The sequence below is a fragment of the Enhydra lutris genome, unplaced genomic scaffold (assembly GCF_002288905.1).
Source record: "Enhydra lutris kenyoni isolate GAN:26980312 unplaced genomic scaffold, ASM228890v2 scaffoldscaffold21, whole genome shotgun sequence".
Lineage (NCBI taxonomy): Eukaryota > Metazoa > Chordata > Mammalia > Carnivora > Mustelidae > Enhydra > Enhydra lutris.
In genome coordinates, this window is record NW_019154105.1 from 51629523 (window position 1) to 51650486 (window position 20964).

A 20964-nucleotide genomic window follows, 5' to 3' on the forward strand; every position below is an offset into this window, starting at 1 on the left:
GTTTTTCTAAATCATTTAAACCAAGGACTTTTTTTTTTTTTGTAGACTATTAATATCTTGCATTTTGGTGATAAGTTTGGGGACTTGGAGCTACATACAGCCCTAAGACGTTAGGTGCTTTCTTTAATATGATGTAGTTACTAAAGGAAGGAAAATAGTTACATGTCTTTATGTGAGACCCAGGTCAATAGGACCACTGGATAGTGAGATAACATTTCAGTGTTGCTGTCTGAACTTCAGAGCACAGTTTTCTCAAGAACGGTGTTGATCCTTGGTCATCTGTCTGGACCACAGCCTGCTTCTGGTGGTAAATTTCCCCAGCGGTGGGAGCAGCTGTCTGGATTCTGGCTCTGTGGTAGCAGTGGGCTCCATTATTCATTATAATCCCAGGTTAGCTGCCATGTGGTGAGACATTAGGCGTGGAAGTGGAATGGTTTGACTTGCTAGAATAGTTGGAATATCATCTGGAATGTGGTCATTGAAAAATAGTTTGCCGTCATGTAATGCCAGTTGGGTTCCCAGGCTGCCCTGTTTGGATGTGAAGGAGCTTTGTGCATCTCCCAGCTAATGATGGGCAGTGCCCAGAAAGTGTCCCTCTCACCGTGTTCACTGCTGTGCAGTGGAAGGGCCGTGACTTTGCTGCGTGCTCTGGTAGAAGCATCTTATTGAGGACTGGAGGGTGAGCGGGTTTCATGAGTTACTTATTAACCTTAGGCCCTTTATTTTTAAATGGGATGATATTTGCCCTCTTTAACATTATTATTTCAGAAGCTAAGAAGGAGGTCCCTTAAAAAGAAAAAATCACCAGCATGCTTTAATTGTCTAACTAAAACCTTGGTTTGGTGGAGGCTGCTGTCACTTTCACTGATGGCACGGGAGGTAAAGTTTGAATTAACTTTGGAAACAAATGATGGCAAATTATTAAGCGCAAACAAAAGAAACAGAGGCAAAATATTCAGGATAGCATAACTGAAGTATGAATGTAATACTATTACCTGTGGCACAGCAACAGATAACCTATCAGATTTTGGAAAGTTGAAGGATAGGCCGTAGCTTTCACCATTTATTAGAATAGTAAAAAGACATCATGAGGTTTAAGAGCTTCATTTTATGTTAATTACCATGAAATTATTCTAAGGTATCCTAAAATGCGTACAGTTTAGTTGGACAAATAATTAAATTGATTTTTTACATTACTTCCAAAAAGTTACTCCACTATAAATAATTAATATGCACAATATTGGGAGGCAGTTGCTTTTTTTTTTTTTTTTTTTTTTTTTTTAAAGATTTTTTTATTTAATTATTTGTCAGAGAGAGAGAGGGAGAGAGAGCAAGCACAGGCAGACAGAATGGCAGGCAGAGGCAGAGGGAGAAGCAGGCTCCCTGATGAGCAAGGAGCCCGATGTGGGATTCGATCCCAGGACGCTGGGATCATGACCTGAGCCGAAGGCAGCTGCTTAACCAACTGAGCCACCCAGGCGTCCCGAGGCAGTTGCTTTTTAACCTTTGAGTCCAGGCAGCACAGGCCCATGCTCTGCAGTCTTAAGGTGGGTGCTGAAAGTTCTCTAGCTGCCAGCTCGAAATGTTGTATTTAGTGGGGTCTTTTAAAAACCGTTGCAGGTTGTCTGTCAGGCAATGGAAGTGTCTGCTCCATATTTACCATGGTGATTTCTCTGAGGAAAACAATCTATATGCATTTCAAAGGATGAGAAGGGCTCTGAAGTTCAGATCTGGTCTTGCCTCGCAGTGCTCCCGTTGTAGATCTCGAAGCGAGGCCGGAGCCTTAGTGCTAGCTGATCGCAAAGTTCATTTGGCACATTTTTATGTATAGAGTTTTCAAAATGTAAAGTTGTTCACATACTTATCTTAAAACGTAATCACTTCTGTGTCAACAGTTATGTTTTCTTTTGTTTTTGTTTTGATTTTCAGTAGCACTAAATTTTTTTTTTCCTCTTGATTTTGTTAGACTTCTCCATGTTGTCAAGCTGGTCAGAGATCCCACGCCTGGCTTTGTTACCCTTTCTCAAACGTTATTTCTAAAACTAGACTGTGTATCCAAATCCCCTGGAATTTGTTAAATGGGTTGATGGGCCCACATCCTGAGTTTCTGATTCAGCCTGTCTGCAGGGAGGTCTGAGGATGTGCATTTAGACAGAGGGGATACTGGGTGGCGTGACTTTGCACCAGCTTTGAGAACCGCTGCAGTAACTTTGTTTCTGTCCCTGTCTTGCTTCTTAAAAAAAAGTATTCTTTGGATTTAACTTCCTAAAAACTTTTCAGAAACTTTTTAAAAAGTTTTTATTTATTTATTTGAAAGAGAGCGAGAGAGTAGGGAAAAAGCACAGAGGGGGAGGGAGAAGCTGGAAGCCCGAACAGGACTTGATCCTAGCACCCTGAGATCATGATCTGAGCCGAAGGCAGACGCTTAACTGAGTGAACCACCCAGGTGCCCCAGAATGTTACTGGGAAATTTCAAGAGGGTAGCAGAAGTTATCATTAATAGCTACGTCTTACCTTTCACCAGGCTTGAAATCTCGTTTCATCTTTCCACTTACTTCCTTTGTCCCCATTCCCTCTACTCTCCTCTTTTTCATTTTTTTTCCTTTCTCTTTTTCTTGCTTCCATTCTCTCTTTCTTGTTTTCCTTTTTCAGTGCAGGAACATTTAATAGCCAATTCTGGATGTCTTATTTCATCTGTAATTTTTCTGAAATATCAGGAACTTTAAAATGGAACTATGATACCATTAATTATGTCACTCCAATGAGCTCTGAGTCCTTAATATCATCAAATATCTAGTCCTTGTTCAATTTTCCTTGATTAGGTTTTTAAAAATGTGCACCTTGAGTCACATAATTCTGTAGTTGGTTATATGGGATTTTCTAGACAGATGTCACCAGTGAATAACATTGGTTTATCTGTTCCTATTTAAATTGTATTCTTCTTCTTTTATAAAATTTTTCTTTTTCTGCGTATACATTAGTAAGAACCTCTAGAACATTGCTGATTAATGTTGATGACAGGAAGTCTTAATGGGAATAGTCGAATGTGTCCTTGTTAAATGTGATACTTGTTTGCCTCTGTCAAGTTCCTAAGGGGCAATACCGAGGTAAGGGGTTCACTTTGAAATTAGTTCTCAACTTGAGGTTTTTCTGACCTCAGAAATAATGTGATGTCTGACCTTAGTCCTGTGTGAAGATCAGCTGTGTTTACAAACTGTCAGGGAAGAGATTTTTCACCTCCTTCCTGGTGAAACTGTCTTGACCCTGGCACATTTGCTTGCTGGTTCGCCCTGACCTGGAGGTGTGCCCCTTTTTGTTACCAGCTTAGTGCCCTGATCTCCTAGTGTGCCTGCGTTGGTGGAGCCTTGGGCGCTGCCTGGAAGGCAGATCACAGGTCATGGCCATCAGAGTTCAACCTCAGGGCTCCGTGGATTCCTGTTGCTGTTTTGCTGTTGGCCCCTGGAACAGTCTTCATCTGACTGGTCAGTGGTGCAGTTTTTCCTCTCACTTGTTTTCGCTCAGCACTTTTCCTTTGTAGCAGGAGAATCATCCCGAGTGCCTAGTTCTCCATCCTCCCAGAAAGGGAGATACACGTATGTCTTTAATCAGAAAAAAAAAAAAAAATTCTGCTTCCCTCAGGAGAACTGCAGGACTCTCTGGAGTTAAGCTCTTCCATTTACTGTGAAGTTCTGGCTGAGGGTGCAGCAGTCTACCCTCAAGCTCTGAAGTAATGTTCCTCTTAGGTTCTGAGAATTTGTCATGAAAGTGGCTTTCTTGACCTGGAGGAGATGTTCTTCCTTTTTTCCCTTTCCTTTCTTTCCTTCCTTCCTTGCCTGCCTGCCTGCCTTCCTTCCTTCCTTCCTTCCTTCCCTCCTGGTTTATTTATTTATTTGAGACAGAGAACACAAGTGAGAGGAGTAGAGGGAGAGAGAGAATCTTAAGCAGACTCCCAACTGAGTGCTGAGCCGATGTGGGGCTCAATCCCATGACCCTGAGATCATAACCTGAGCCAAAACCAGGAGTTGGTCCCTTAACCGACTAAGCCATCCAGGTGCCCTCAAATATTCTTTCTGTTGATAATTGTGGTATTGTCTTCCTTACTTTGACTAGAAACACACCATCTTCCCTGTCCTAGAAGCTCTGCGCTGATGCCTATTTTTACCTGTGTCTCTTTTTTCTTGTAAGTCTGTATTTCCCACTCTTTGTTTTCTTAATTAAAAAGAATAATCCTTTTTATTTTGCTAAGCTACTTTAAATCCTTTTTGTGAGGAAATGGGCCATAAATGTGACATTTACTCCACACAGCATTCTTCTCAGCCTCTTCCCTACACTCCTCACCTGTTTCCCTGGATCCCCCGTGGTCCTCATCATCCTCCTCCTTCTTATTACCTTCTTTGCTCCCAGACCACAATAAAATCAGATCTTTAATCTTTGCCACAGGCCCTGGTGATTATCACAGTGAGACTCTCACTGAATATTGACTGCTTAACTAAGCGAGTGGAGAAGCCTACAGTGGGATCCTGAGGCACTCAGGACACCAAACCTAGTGAAGAGGGACATAAATACACTTCTTTTAAATAATTTTTTAAATTTTTATTTATTTAATTAATTTATTTTTATTTTTTTAAATTTTTTTATTAAATAAATACACTTTTAAAACTTGGCCTCACAGTGGGGCAAGTCCTTCATTAAAAGTAAGCGGGGCATTAACATACTTTGTGATAGGTATGATCTCAGTATTTTTTTTTTTAAAGATTTTTTTTTTTTAAAGATTTTATTTATTTATTTGACAGACAGAGATCACAAGTAGGCAGAGAGACAGGCAGAGAGAGAGAGAGAGGAGGAAGCAGGCTCCCTGCAGAGCAGAGAGCCCGATGTGGGGCTCGATCCCAGGGCTCTGGGATCATGACCTGAGTCGAAGGCAGAGGCTTTAACCCATTTTATGTCGTTTGTATCTAGGAGAAAATCATGAGGATTGCCTGAACTTAATTAATAATACCAGTTGCTGCTATTGTTGTTGTTATTATTATTATTATTATTATATATTACTCTTTTTATTTAGCCAAGTTTGGACTGCATGTCATTCCTGTACAGCCCATCACCACCTTATCTGTCCCCGAACAACTGCCCAGTCCCATGTAGGAGTCTGTAATTCTTGCTTTTCTGGTTATTAGATTTAATGGAGGGGGGTGCCCCCTGCTGCTTTGTGCTTAAAAATGCAAACTGGGGAGGGGCCTAGATCCTCGGCTTCTTTCAGAAATGGCATGAATTGCTTCAGGAGGATATTTGCCTTTAGTTTTGTTTTCTTAATTTACTATGGGATGAAACCTTCCAAGCAATTCTCTTAGGGCTCTTTGTCTCATTTTACAAATGAGCAAACAAACCGAGGCTTGGAGAGGCTCAGTAATTGACTTGTGGACATTTAACTGGCAGGTGACAGAGTGGAAGTCTTAACCCAAGAGTATTTAACCACAGAAATATCCTGTCTTCAGGGTTATACTCTACTCTTCTGTTAAAATTAAATACCAAGTTTCATTTATGTATTATCTCATGTGTTTCATATGCTAACATATCAGAAATTCATGAAATTTACAGATGACGTGGATCTCATTTTGACTGGAGTTCTGAACATATATATTGAAAACATGAAATATTCTTACAACAAATGACACTTAATACTTTCCTTGTTACTCGTGGCATTTTCATTTCTTTACTCTTTTCTCTTTGATAAAAGTGCATTCGCACGTGTTTTTCTTTGAGTTTCAACCATTTAGTGTGACAGGTGGAAGAGCAGGTGTGTGATTCCTTCCGACCCTTTTGTGGCTGGAGTGGCCTTCAGGAAATGAGGTCAAGGAGAAACACAATGCTTTCTAATGCTTCTTGCAGTTGCTGGACTATCTTTGTGTGTCAGATCGTAGGAATACTTTTTTAATCCAATGTAATTTTTCATGCACTGTTATCCTTTTTGTGTCCTTTTTTGCCCCTATGACAGATTCAGAACTGCTTCCATAACCAAGCTACAGAAGTATACAGCATTTTATGATTACCTGCTCTGGGGAATATTTTGGCAACAAATCCCTTTCCCAAGTTCTTAGCTATTTGGAATGAAATAATGAGAAAGATCGCTTGTTCTCAGGAAAGCAATCACTCTGGGCTAGTATGTGCCCTCTTAGAGAGATTTCTTTTCTTTACAGTTATTAACACACGTTAAAGTGCATTACTGGCATTACCTAGTGGGCCATAAGCCGTAGCTCTTTGATCAGGTAATAACTACAGTTTTTCAGTGGAAATGATGTATCTGTCAGGTCTCATGTTGGATCTTTATAAAGTGCATACGTTTAAAACTTCAAAAAAAAGTATGAGACAAGTGGAGTAGAAATTGTGCTAATTTATAAATACCTTATATATTTATTTCTCTAGTACCTTAGAATCTGGATATTCTTGTATATTATATTTTAGGTGTTTGAAGCCAATGGGAATTTCTTTGGTAGCCATAGAGGATATTTTATCTGCATCATCTCTTTTACCTATTTGTTTTTGCATAAAAATTGGAAATAGCAATAGGTAATAATAGACACTTAGCCAAGTTATTCCAGCTAATCTGAATTCTGTTAAGAGTTGGGGGTTCTGGGGCACCTGGGTGGCTCAGATGGTTAAGCATCTGCCTTCAGCTCAGGTGCTGGTCCCAGGGGCCTGGGATCGAGCTCGGTACCGGGCTCCCTGTTTGGCGGGGAAACTGCTTCTCCCTCTCCCCCTGCTTTTCCCCGTGCTTGTACTCTCTCACTCTCTCTGTCAGATAAATAAATAAAATCTTTAAAAAAAAGTTGGCAGTTATTATTCCAGTTGCTGTATAAATGGCTGATAGACATACTGAGCAGTTGGCATATTAGCAATCACTGCCTTTCTTTATAACTCCCGAAATAAGGGTTTCTTTTCCTCCCCCTCTCCCTCCACCCTCTTCCTTCTCCTCCTCACCCTCCTCCTCCCTTAAAATTTTATTTATTTATTTGAGATAGAGAGCAAGAGAAGGGAACAGGGAGAAGCAGACTCCCCGCTGAGCAGGGAGCCCAACTCCATCCCAGGACCCCAAGATCATGACCTGAGCTGAAGGCAGATGCTTAACCAACTGAGCCACCCAGGTGCCCCAAAGGGCTTCTGTTAGAATGACATTCACTCCCATACCTGTTTATTAGGAATATGTAGAATATATACTAGGATGCTAATAGTTCATGAGTTGTATAAAATGAGTAGGCTCTGGACTGCACTGAGGTTAATTATAAGGCCTTCTGGTTCTCAGCTGATCTTGTTAATGCCTTGGGTTTGGGGGAAATGCCCTTTGAGATTGTCTGAGTCTGTTAAAATAGGGTGCTTGGGTTAAATCCCATTACTATTCATCATATATCCCTCTGGTAGATTTGTTCACTGCAGTTATCACAACCCTAGTCACTTAGAAAAAAATATGTTTACTTGTTTGTTTTGTATTTTCTTCAAAAGGTTATAAGCCCCCAGATAGATCTTGTATGTTTCTCTTACTGTTGTATCTCATTGCTCTGGACAGGGTCTGGCTAACCGTGGTCCTCAATAAATATTCAGTCAGTGAGTAAACGGAACTGTGTAGCTGTGGGCTTCTATCCCAGGAGTTTTACTACTGAATGAGGGTATAAATATAAGTAAGACATTTTGTTGTCTCTGCCCTCGAGATGTTTACATTGGAAATAAAATAAGGGAAGAATTGTGATATACTGTGTTAGGGGCCTTGAGAAGTCAGTAAACTATTTTTTAATTGAAGTGGCAGCACTTGAGAGAAAGGCAGTTTTGCTGGATGCATTGATCCTATTTATATATGAACACAGACTTTAAGAAGGCACCCCTCTTTCTAAATTCAGTACAGTTTTTTATTTTTTATTGAGGTATAATTGACGTATTAGTTCTTAGTGTACAACATAAAATGATTCTACAGTTGTATGTATTGTGAAATGATCACCAGAATAAGTCTACTTAACATCCATCACTGTAGAGTTAGAAAATTTTTCCTTGTCATGAAAAAGATCTCTCTTAGCAACTTTCAAATACACAATACGGTATTGTTCAAATATGTCATACTGTATTATTAACTGCAGTCACCATGCTGTACTTCATGTCCCCATGACTTATTCATGACTGGAAATTTATATGATTCCCTTTACCTATTTTACCCATTTCCCACTCCTACCTTTGACAACCGCCAGTCTGTTCTCTTGATGGGCTTTTGTTTCATTCTGGGTTTTTTTTGTTGCTGTTTTTTCAAGATTCCACAGGTAAGCGAGATCTTGTGGTATTTCTCTTTCTCTGTCTGACTTATTTCACTTAGCATAATACAAGTTAAGTTCCAACCATGTTGTCAGAGTGGGTACGTAATATTCCAGTTTGTGTGTGTGTGGGGGGCATGCACATATGCCATGTCTTTTTTTTTTTTTTTAAGATTTATTTTTTATTTATTTGACAGAGAGAGAGAGATCACAAGTAGGCAGAGAGGCAGGCAGAGAGAGAGAGGCAGAAGCAGGCTCCCTGTTGAGCAGAAAGCCTGATGCGGGGCTCGATCCCAGGACCCTGAGATCATGACCTGAGCCGAAGGCAAAGGCTTAACCACTGAGCCACCCAGGCACCCCCCATGTTTTTTTTATCTGTTCATCATTGCTAGACACTTAGGTTGTTTCCATATCTTGGCTATTGTAAGTTATGCTGGTATGGAAATGAAGTGCATGTATTTGTTCAAATTAGTGTTTTTATTGTCTTTGGATGAATACTTGGAAGTGGAATTGGTGGATCATATGTTAGTTCTATTTTTAATCCTTTAAGAAACCTCCATACTGTTTTCCATAAGTTAGCGGCTGCACCGGTTTATGTTCCCACCTGCAGTGCCCGGGGCTCCCCTGTCACCACATCCTTGTCAGCTCGTTATTCTTGTCTTCTTGACAGCCATTCCCAGAGGTGTGAAGTGACATCTCACTGTGGGTTTTGATGAGCATTTCTCTGATGCTTAGCAATGTTGGACGCCTTTTCATGTACCTGCTGATCATCTGTGGGTCTTCCTTGGAAAAATGTCTGTTCAGATCCTCTACCTGACTTTTAACCAGATTGGCTTTTCTGCTGTTGAGTTACATGAGTTCTTACATATTTTTGGATGTACCAAATGCAATGCAATGCAACACCCCTCTTAACACTCCTTCTAGAGCTATCTTCAAAGAAAGGCCTGTGCTGTAATTGAAATGTTAAGAAAAGGGGAGGGGAGCAATAAAATAATGAAGACCACTAACCAGGCGTGGTTTCAGGAACCTAGTATTTATTATAGGAACTTAGTCTTCCCCAAATTCAGAAAAGACAGGATTGTTATTATCCCCCTTTTACCAATGAAGGAAGGTACGGGCAGTTAACTGTCCCTTTCAGCTTAGTGTGGTAAGGATCTGAAGTCACGTTCTTCATGCCTGTACTCAGTTAGTCTCCCCATCCCATTGCATTCCGGCACTGCATCTGGTGGATTTCTTCCTTCCTTGGTGAAGTGAACCGTGGGTGGGATGGACCCAACGTTTTCCAGTCCCGCCTCAGCCTCATAATTATACATCTTGGGAAGAGTATTGGGTGAAGAGCAGAGTTGAAGAACTCATCTGGGATCTTCTGGGATGATCAAAAGACATCTGCTAAAATGGCCTCAGCTTTCTCACTTGACTTGGGGCTTATTGCCTTTGCTACTTGCTTCTTCATTAGGGGACCAGGCAGCTTGTAAATCCTCTGATCCTGCCTCTGGAATGCTTTTGTAGTTGTTTCTGCCGTAGATCTCCCTCTCATGAACATTTTGCTCGATACCAAACCCCTTTGACGCCAGTATGTCTTGTTAGCCTGGGCTCTTCATTGCATTTCTCTGACATAGGACATACAAGTCAGCGTCAACAAGAGTTAATTGACACTTTGCTGGCATTGCCTGACAGATGATTACATCTGTGAATGAGGAACTGAACTTAATAAAAGGAATTCAGTAAAAGAAACAAAACGAGTGGTGGAAAAGTGAGCACCTCTTAGGATCCATTTATTTCATGGCACTGGGTCTTAAAGCATTCATCAAGCTGGGAGGAATGGAGGAAGTTCATTCGAGGTAGTGGAAACTGTCTGTGCTGAGACCCATCCAGTGGCCCAGCCCCTGTGGGGAACTCATAGTAGTTGGAGACATCTAGGTTTTTGGACATGATAGGATATGAAAGAGGTGACCATGTCTATTTCTTAATAAGAATACTGAGTTAACACACAGAAAGAGGTGTTTATTAATTTTTCCCAGAGCTGATGTCTCTTTAATTCTGGGAATCCTGTGATGTCATCTTTCCCTTCTCCTTGATTAATTTCATTTGCCCCCCCACCCCACGTCAAATGATGTACCACCTGCCATCCTTCCGCAATGAGTTGGTGGTTATTTAAGTCTACTCTTTTGAGCTAAATGTTACCAAATGGTCATAACCGAATGTGCTTTGCCTCTCCGAAAATGTTTCAGTGAGAAAAAATTAAAGTCTTCACCTGAACATTGAAGACTAGAGGCCAATCTTGGTGTCTTATTGTGATTTTGATTATGTAAAACGTCCTGCATTGGTTTTAAACGTCTTTCTTTCCTCCCCTGCACCCCTGTTAGCTCGGGGATGTGATGGTTGACATCGCAAGTAACATCATGTTGGCTGACGAGCGTGTCCTGTGGCTGGCGCAGAGGGAAGCGAGGGCCTGCAGTAGAATCGTTCAGTGTCTGCAGCGCGTCGCTACGTACCGATTAGCAAACGGAGCTCATGTTTATTCAACAGTAAGTGTAATGTCCTCCACTCGAAGAAAAAAATTTATTGAAAGCCAACTTGAATTAAAAAAAGATAGGTTGTTCCCCCCCCAACCCCCATGATAAGGGTGGTTATTACTGCTGATTATTACAAAATTTTCTGTTGTCTAACCATTTAAAAGCTCATTTTGCTTTGAGTAATCTGTTTTCTTGATAACTGGAAAATACTTTCTTAATTTGCCGTTTGAATGGTTCTCACCATTTAATGTAAAACCAAATAAGCACACGGTAGTTTTGCTGTGCTGTCATAGACCCACCGTCCAGCCCAGCAGATGCTCTGTTCTGGGCCCTGAGGGATGTTCTGAGAGAGTGTCAGATTGCTTGCCCACGTTCCAGTTTCAAAAGAGAACTGGGAGGCCCTCCAGCCCTTGTGAACTCTTGGCATTTCCAGTCGGTCTCGCTCTTGGAATGATGAGTTTTTATAATTAATAATCACTCAGTTAAATAGTATAAAATTTTATTTGTGCTAAATCGAGTTGGTGTCCTGCTTTTTCTAAAAATGTGGTAAAATATGATAAATAGGGGCACCTGGGTGGCTCAGTGGGTTAAGCTTCTGCCTTTGGCTCAGGTCATGATCTTAGGGTTCTGGGATTGAGCCCCACGTTGGGCTCTCTGCTCAGGGGGTAGCCTGTTCCCCCCACCCCCCGCCACCCTGCCTGCCTATTTGTGATCTTTCTCTCTCTGTCAAAATAAATCAATAAAATCTTTAAAAAATGATAAATAACATGTCATTCCCTTATGACTCACACTCTGATCTGATCCATGGTTTTCATTTCCTAATTATTTTAGTGGGTTCATAGACTGTTCTAGAACTCCTCCTATGATTTTATACGATTAAAGATTACTGTTTTTCCAAAGATCAGTGGGATCTTTTTTATGATACCGTGTTTCATCGTTCCTTTTGCTCAGTGAGGTTTAGGATTACCTCCTTGAATAATACATGGAATGGAGGGCTTCCATGACTGCTATCCTGACAACGTGGTTCAGGGTAATTTCTTTCTCAGATACATGACCTTCCTTGAAACCAGCTTGCCATATTTATGGCCACATTTGGACCTCTCTGGACATTTAGATCCATTTTAAGTCCCACGTTTTTGCCTAACTACTTGGCTCCAAGAGCTTCTTCCTTTATCTGCGCTCATCAGTTCTTCAGAGAACTCAAGGATATGATACAGCTGTAGTGTAGGTGTCTGCACTCTACTTCAAAGTGTGAAAAAGGTTTCAGGCAATTATGCTTCTATAATATGATACGGCTTCCAGAGCACCTCAGAATTGCACTTTTCTTTCTTTTGACTGAGGTTTCACATGCTTGTCATATGTATCTTTGCTCAATAAAAGAATGGAATGTCATTTGTTAACAAGTATCACTGAACTTAGTAAGACTCTTCACCATGTGTCATCTGTGTGACAGAAACTAACGCAAAGATTTGTTAGTCTTGAATATTTGGGGAAACCACCAGTTCTTTTCTATCATGCCTGTGGTGTGTGGTGGATTCTAGATGGCCTTTTCTGTTTTTTAAATTGGTATCTTCCAAAGAGATTTTACACACCTCACACAGAAGTTTTACACTTAAAAAGAAATTGAGAAAGAGGACATTGCCTATATATGGTACATAGAACGGTGCTTTGGCTGTACAGTAGGCATCACTTAGTCATCCTTAAAGAAAGGACAGAGATGCTGTCTATCTGCAAAGAGTTAATTTGATCTCCTGGTAATATAAAGAGTGAATAGGACATGAAGTGTTGGAATGAGGAGACTTAAATTATTTTTTAATTTTTAATTTTACTTTTTATTTTTTTTAAATAAGTTTAAACTTTTTTTTTTTTTTTAAGATTTTATTTATTTATTTGACTCACAGAGAGAGATCACAAGTAGGCAGAGAGGCAGGCAGAGAGAGGGGAAGCAGGCTCTGTGCCGAGCAGAGAGCCCCATGTGGGGCTTGATCCCAGGACCCTGTGATCACGCCCTGAGCCAAAGGCAGAGGCCTAACCCACTGAGCCACTCAGATGCCCCTAATTTTACTTTTTAAATTTTTGTTTAAGTAACCTCTCTCTTCAATGTGGGACTCCAGCTCATGACCCCAAGATCAGAAGTTGCATGCTCTGCCAAGTGAGCCAGCCCAGAGCAAGGCAACTGTTAAAAGTGTATTTCTCAAACCCTGATACTCCATTTGTATTATCATGAAAAGAGTCCACTGATTTCTGTTAGCTCATTTTTTTTTTATAAGACACTTTCATTTTTCCTACAAAGGTTCTTTACATGATTTTTAATTGATTTCTCATTTATCTCTGACCCTCCATACTTTATGACTTGTTTCCTCACTGGGTATCTGTCTAGTTGACGATACCCTTTTGTTTCTGGCCTCTTTTTTTATGTGCCAGTTACCTGCACAGTGTCATTGTTAAATAAGACGCTTGGCTTTTGATTCTCACTTATGTACAGTGTTTTGTGTTTGAAAACTCTTAGAAAGTGCTCTTCCCTCATACTGTAAATCTTTCATAACTCCTGTTTGATTGACTTTTGAAGTATTCACCCAATATTGCTCTGGAAGCTTATGTCATCAAGGCCGTGGGCTTCACTGGGATGACGTGCACCGTGTTCCAGAAGGTAGCAGCTGCTGACCGGACAGGCCTTTCTGAGTATGGGAGGCGGGACCCGGACGGAAACCTGGATAAACAGCTGAGCTTTAAGTGCAATGTTTCAAATACGTTTTCAAGTCTGGCACTGAAGGTACGTTGTATTCTATAAGCATTTAAGACACTTTACCGTTAGTGCTGTCAGATTAGAATACTCCAAATGGTTTGCTTTGCACAATAACCTTATTAGAAGATACTTAGGGGTGGGGTGTGGTGGGTATTGGGATTGTTATGGCTGTTGCTTGAAAAGAAATTCAGACCAGGAAGGGACATGTTGTGATTTTCGTGGGCCTGGACACCTGTGCCCTTTGGACCCCATTCTCCACACAGAAATATCAAAATCATACATTATGAGTGCCAAGTGGTAAAAAGATGAATATATTAATACATATTAAAACATTTTCTTTGACCTGAAAGTTTATTTTTATGCTCTTGGTTTTAAAGACATGAAAACATTTCCGTAGATGACCTCCAAGTATTGCATGTCCCCTTGGCTCTGGGCTTGCTGGACCTAATGGAAAAGCCAGCCTTGAGATCGGGCATTTGATCAGGCAAGCTGTAGATCAAGATTTTTAGCAAAGAGGTGCAAACATGTGATCTGTCTTCAGAAAATGTGTGTTTTATTGCATCAAGCAAAATGGAAAGCATTTTTATTGAGTTTTAACATTTAGGGTATAGATGTGTTTTGTTAAACTACATCGACACACATAGTAGACGTACAATTCCGACACCCTAATGGAAGCACATTTTCTCATTTAGCTTTGTGTGGCCATGTGTAAAAAATCTGTGGATTTTAATTACACAGTATGTTCTTTGTTTCCGGCTTGTCCCTGAATTATATCACAAACAGTATTGCATTCACTTTAAAGGCTGCATGGTTATTGCTCAAATAGGTGTTATGTGTCCTGGTACTTTGTGGGCACAACTCAGTAAATATTGAATGGATGAATGGATGGATGTGGGCACTTAGGAAATATTGAATGAATGAATGAGTGAGTGAATGAATGAAAGAAAATTAACATTATTTTGTTATACCTTGCCGTGGGTGTGACCTCCATAAAAACTGGTTTGTCCAGTTTAGAAGTAGTCCCAGTTCTCTCACTGCCCAAGACAATCTCAGCTAGGTCAGAATGTCTAATGATAATATATTTCCTTGATATAATATACTCTGAGGAAAATTGGCAAGATTTATTTGTGACTCTTCGCTCTGGGAGGGTACTTAATGCACCCAGCCATGCTCCTCCGACCTGCTGTTTTCCTTATTATGTTGTTCACCGGTAAAAACATACCACAGAAGGCAGAGAAGCAGCATCGCACACCAGCCCAAGAGAGAGAGGCATGTGTCTTGGAGGAGCACTTAAAATTGATGAACCCTTCTATCTTAGATGATCATAGTCAGTAGAAAGGGATTACAAATGATGAAACCCTACATTTCATCAATTTCACAAGCTACCCCTCTGGGTAAGGAGAGCTCCTACCTGCCACAGTAGAAAGCTTTAAATGAACACACTCAGATTTGTCAATTTCATACTATTCTATCCTTTTAAGATCATCTGTGGCCAGAAACCAAGGACACATTACACTATTATTCATGCTTCATTGATGGACATGATTAAACAGAGTGAGAAAGGACTATATCCTTCATGACATAAAATTAGTTAAAAATTGTAACATCAACGGGACAAAATGCTTTAGCACTTTAATAGAAAACTTACTTCACATTTTTAACTTTATACTAGGGTAATTTTTAATCTTTTTGCATGTCTTTTTTTTTTAATGCCTTGAATATACACTGAGAAGATAATGTGAACACCTCCTAATTGATGATATTACCCTTGAATGGGAGAGTGTGCTAATATGTGAAGTTATACCTCTAAAAGGCAGTTCTCTGTTAGTAATAGGAGCCTTACTTGTATTTTATTTCTTCAGTTTCTGTCCTTCTGTCTTTGCTACCATCACAGTCTAGTTTGGACTTCTGTATTACCCATTTGACTTTCCATTTAGTCTTGGATCTCTAGGCTCTTCCTTAAAAATCCATCCTTCAGTGGTGCCTGGATGGCTCAGTGGTTTAAGCTTCTGCCTTCCGCTCAGGTCATGATCCTGGCGGGTCCTGGGATCAAGCCCTGCATTGGGCTCTCTGCTCAGCGGGGAGCCTGCTTCCTGCTCTCTCTCTGCCTGCCTCTCTGCCTGTCAAATAAATAAATAAAATATCAAAAAAAAAAAAAATCCATGCTTCAGGGGCGCCTGGCTGGCTCAGATGGTTAAACATCTGCCTTTGTCTTAGGTCATGATCTCAGGGTCCTGGGATCGAGTCCCTCCTTGGCGGGAAGCCTGCTTCTCCCTCTCCCACCTGCCCTGCCTGTGTTCCCTCTCTCGCTGTGTCTCTCTCTGTCAAATAAATAAACTCTTAAAAAAAAAAAATTCCATCTTTCTCACATAGATTGGTCTACCTAGGCCGGCCTGACGTTGAACCAGCACATACCAATGCAACCAGGACAGTCAGTAAGATATTAAAATAATACTTCCTTACCCTGTATCGGATTTAGCTGCTGGTCCAGTTCCTGAGTACCTCCTTGCTGCTTTTCCTCCAGGGAGCACCACCCAGTCTATCAAACATATAGATAGTTAAGACAACATGAGTAAATTAGTATTTTTATTATTTGTTTTAGTATTTTATTGTTTTAAAGCAGGTGCCTCTTCGACTCGTTCCGATTTTAGTGTTCAAATTCTGTAGAAGTGAGCAAAATTAGGATTTCAGGAAATTTTAATTTATTAATTACACAGTATTAGAAGTTCAGATTGTTTCATAAGGAAAGGTGCTGAAGTGTAGTAGAAGTATTTGAATTAATATCCCTTAGGATGTGTATTTTCTTCCTGGCTTAATGTCATTGTGAGTAGGGAAATATACATGAATTTTGCATATAAAATAATAAGGGCTCTATGATAACATCTATTTCACATGTGTTCATACTGTGTCGAGTTTAGTATTGAAATTAATACTAAAAGGGTATTGTGGAAGTCAAAATATGATGAGGTTCTCCGTGATTGTTGGAAAGACTGTTACTTGAAGGCATTTTCTGTCTCCTCAGCCTCCAGATCACTGCCTGTCACACTGAGGCAGCAATAGTCATAATAACCCCACCCACAGTTCGTAGCCTCCTGTGCTTGCCATGGTCACCATCCCCTGTGGTCCCCACAGCCTTTTGTTAGGTCTTTCGATGCCTGTGACAGAGGAGACCCGGAGAGTGTAAACAAAATTGTGCCATGTGAAGGGACCACAGAGTGATCAGGCCGGAATGCCCCCATCCTGGTTCCTTGTTTCAGATCTTATGTTCCTTTCCCCAGGGGTGGCAGGTGACCTGCAATCATGAACATTAGACTCCAAAAACATATACTTCCCAAAGGGTTTTAAGGGCACCTTTTCTGATTTATTAGCTGTAATTGCCGTGTCTGTTTCCATTGCTGTGATCCATACATTTTAACGTGAACAGATGTTTAAATGAAATGACAGACTGGTTCCTTGCCTTTAGGTCAAGTAGCAAAAGGTAAAATCATGACAAATGTAACCAGTGGGTGTTCCTCAATGATTTGATTCATGAGATTTACAACTTTACCACAATTAATTATCACTTCTTTTAAAGAAATGAAATATACAAATATATTCTTACTATAAAAATCCAAACATTATTCATTATTGATACAGTTTTTCCAGCTCTCTTAGCCATCCTCTGTCCATCCCAGAGTCCCTGTAATTATTATTGAGCCATATTCCATATTGGACTTTAAAGGATATTTTATTTTATTTAATTTTTATTAAAAAAAATTTTTTTTCTCACCATAGTACATACCCTCCCCAATGTCCATCACCCAGCCACCCCATCCCTCCCACCCCCCTCTGCTCCAGCAACCCTTAGTTTGTTTTCTGATACTAAGTGTCTCTTATAGTTTGTCTCCCTCCCTGGTTTCATCTTATTTCATTTTCCCCTCCCTTCCCCTATGATCTGTCTTGTTTTTCCAATTCCTCATATCATTGAGGTCATATGATAATTGTCTTTCTCTGATTGACTTATTTTGCTTAGCAGCATACCCTTTAGTTCCATCCATGTCATTGCAAATGGCAGGCTTTTTGATGGCTTCATAGTATTCTGTTGTATGTATATATACCACAACTTCTTTATCCATTCATCTGTCGATGGACATCTAGGCTCTTTCCATAGTTTGGCTATTGTGGACATTGCTGCTATAAACACTGGGGTGTAGGTGTCCCTTCAGAGCACTACATTTGTATCTTTAAGGTAAATATTAGTGCAATGCTGGGTTGTAGGGTAACTCTATTTTCAACTTTTTGAGGAACCTCCATGCTGTTTTCCAGAGTGGCTGCACTAGCTTGCATTTCTACCAATAAAGGGTAATTATATTATATTATATTATATTATATTGTATTTTACTTTATTTTTTTAAAGATTTTATTTATTTGAGAGAGAGCATGAGAGAGGAGAAGGTCAGAGGAGAAGCAGACTCCCCATGGAGCTGGGAGTCCGATGTGGGACTTGATCCCAGGACCCCAGGATCATGACCTGAGCTGAAGGCAGTTGCTTAACCGAATGAGCCATTTAGGCACCCAATAAAGGGTATTTTAAAAGCCAAAGTATGTAGCTTTCATCTGTTGATGATGTGTTCATACTCCTCTGACTTTTTATAATTTCTTGTTGTTTTGGATGGTTTTATAACTTTAAACTTTGGTAGAAAATATTGTCAGACTTCTAGAAATCATAGATGTTGTTTCCTTTTTCAGCTCTTTTAGAAAATGTCATCAGTATGTCTTCTTTTTAAAATTAATTGATAACCCCTAAGTAATGCTTTCCCAGAGAGTTGTATTGTGCTTTTGAGTCATTTTTTTAAAAAAGATTTTATTTATTTATTTGACAGATGGAAATCACAAGCAGGCAGAGAAGCAGGCAGAGAGAGAGGAGGAAGCAGGCTCCCTGCTGAGCACAGAGCTCGATGCAGGGCTCGATCCCAGGATCCTGGGATCATGACCTGAGCCGAAGGCAGAGGATTTAACCCACTGAGCCATGCAGGCTCATTTTTTAAGTCATGTTGTGTTCACAATAAGGTCGTTTTATTGAATTTTCCAGTTCTTAAGTTTTAATAAATGTCCAGTATATAACGCTTCATTAGGATTTTGACCTTTTAACTAGTCAAGCTGTTGATGTTTTTCCTTTCTTGCATTCCTCATTTCACACTTCAGATAAATTTGTATACAGAATAGAAATTTACTAGATGAATTTATATCAGACTTTGTGTCTCTATCAGATTATTGTTTGTAAGTGAGAACAGTAGAAACCTTTTTGTGTATGTTTCTTAGGCAGATTATTTCTACCAAATATCTTCATGGCATCTTCAGTTTAAAATAAATATTCAAACTTCCAATATTCAAACTTCCGAAATACTTTATTTTGCAGATGTTTGTGTGTTTCAGCATTGTTCCAAGCACAGCTGTTAAAAACTCATTTTAAAGTCAATCACTTGCTTAAATAGAACCTTTTCAAAAATATAATCATGCCACGCAGACTTTCATTAGTTTTACAAACAGTGGGTTGCTTTTATCAAATACAAGTGCCGGGAACTATTATTAACATGGACAGGGAGGTCCAGAAAAATGAGTGAGATGATCCGCACTCAAAAATCCTGCTATTGTAGTTAAAGGGGCAGACAGTGAGCTGGTGCTGTGATAGTGCAGGTGTTAGTCATGATAGAGATGTATGCAGAATGCCACATGAGGCCAGCAGAGGGAGCATGTGACCGGAAAAGCAGTATACTGAGGAGTCATGTAATTAATCATCCCAAAAGGCCCCATGTTAAGGATGTCTTTCTCTTGGCTGTCAGCCACTCTTATTCTGATCCATCTTTGACATAGCCTGCAGAATTATCTTGCTCGAAATCAGATCTTCCCAGTTCAAGAGTTTGCCAGCAAAGGAACAGCAGAGCATTTCAGCAAGGGATCCTGGCGTGTGTAGTGCTCACAAGTGGCCTAAAAAATGTAGGAAATCACAAGGATTGGTATATTCAGGGTGGCCAGGTTACAGGTGTTGGTTTAGAGAATGTTAGAAGAGGAATTTCAGATGTAAATTTTAGCCAAATCCTATGATGTACTTAGGTTTGGGGGCAGTAGTCTCTAAACATTGGCGAACTGGGGTGTTCTTTAATAGAAGAGCAAATATGTTTCTTCGGTGGAAATTCTGTTGGCGATGTGGACGTTGGATTGGAGAGAGTTTGATGTCAAGAGAAAAACTTTGTGGGGCGCCTGGGGGGCTCAGTCGTTGGGCGTCTGCCTTCGGCTCAGGTCATGATCACAGGGTCCTGGAAAAGAGCCCCGCATTGGGCGCTCTGCTCAGCGGGAAGTCTGCTTCTCCCTCTCCCACTCCCCCTGCTTGTGTTCCTTCTCTCGCTGTGTCTCTCTCTGTCAAGTAAATACATAAAATCTTAAAAAAAAGAGAAAAATTTTGTGATGAAGTCTTAAAACAGGGAAGTTTTTTAGGTGGTTAATTACTTGCCTCCTTGGTATCTGGATTTGATTTTTATTGAATGCTGAATAATTTAGAGTTTAACAATTCCTAGTAAAGAAGTATGTAAAACGTTCAGTGATCAGCCAGCATTTCCAGCTATTCTGTTTGATACTATGTTTTTCTTAACATAATTTCTAACATGTTTCTTAGTCTCAGGGGGCACTTCTGCTAACATCAGAGTTTACTTGAATCTAAGTTTCTATTAAGTCTGTACAATTTCTTTGTGTTGACAGTTTGAATCCATCCTAAATCATCTTAGAGTTCCACAAGTCCAAATTAATTAAAGTCACATTTGTGGTAGGCTGCATTGATGCTTATGTCTATAATTGATCGTTGTAAAATTGATAGAGTGATCACTGAGATTCTTGATCTGTTTAATGCTATTGACATTAGCAGTATTTGTTACCCTGGGAAAATTCACTCTATTGTCTGAAATAATTCCTTGCAATTTCAACCCTTTGAAATGGAGTTTGCGTTTCTCTTTATTTTATGCTTCTGTGCTTTGGTGTGGTGTTCAGATACTTCACATACCTGATAAATTGTTCTAGCTGTTAAATTTCATATACAGACATTGAGAAACCTGTTCAGCAGTGTACAGTTAGGAAACATTCATAGCCGTCTGAACTATTCTTTCTGGTCTCTGCATGCTAATATGGTAACCTTTCTTTGATTTTGTTTTTCATGTATATTCAGAATACTATCGTCGAGGCTTCTATTCAGCTGCCTCCTTCCCTTTTCTCACCAAAGCAAAAAAGGGAAGTCAGACCCACTGATGACTCTCTCTATAAGCTTCAACTAATTGCATTCCGCAACGGAAAGCTTTTCCCAGCCACCGGGAATTCAACAAATTTGGCTGATGATGGAAAACGCCGTACAGTAGTTACCCCTGTGATTCTCACCAAAATAGGTTTG

At 40.1% G+C, this 20964-nt stretch overlaps 1 protein-coding gene across 2 annotated transcripts in view; it reads left to right on the forward strand.

The window, feature by feature from the left end:
- LOC111149030 (adhesion G protein-coupled receptor A3) overlaps positions 1-20964 on the forward strand; it is a 134403-nt gene that overhangs the window by 89740 nt on the left and 23699 nt on the right. For both annotated transcript variants that reach the window (XM_022505918.1, XM_022505919.1), the window contains exons 11-13: positions 10655-10816; positions 13374-13577; positions 20746-20959. In XM_022505918.1, coding sequence (XP_022361626.1) covers positions 10655-10816; positions 13374-13577; positions 20746-20959 — 580 coding nt within the window. The remainder of the gene's footprint in view (positions 1-10654; positions 10817-13373; positions 13578-20745; positions 20960-20964) is intronic.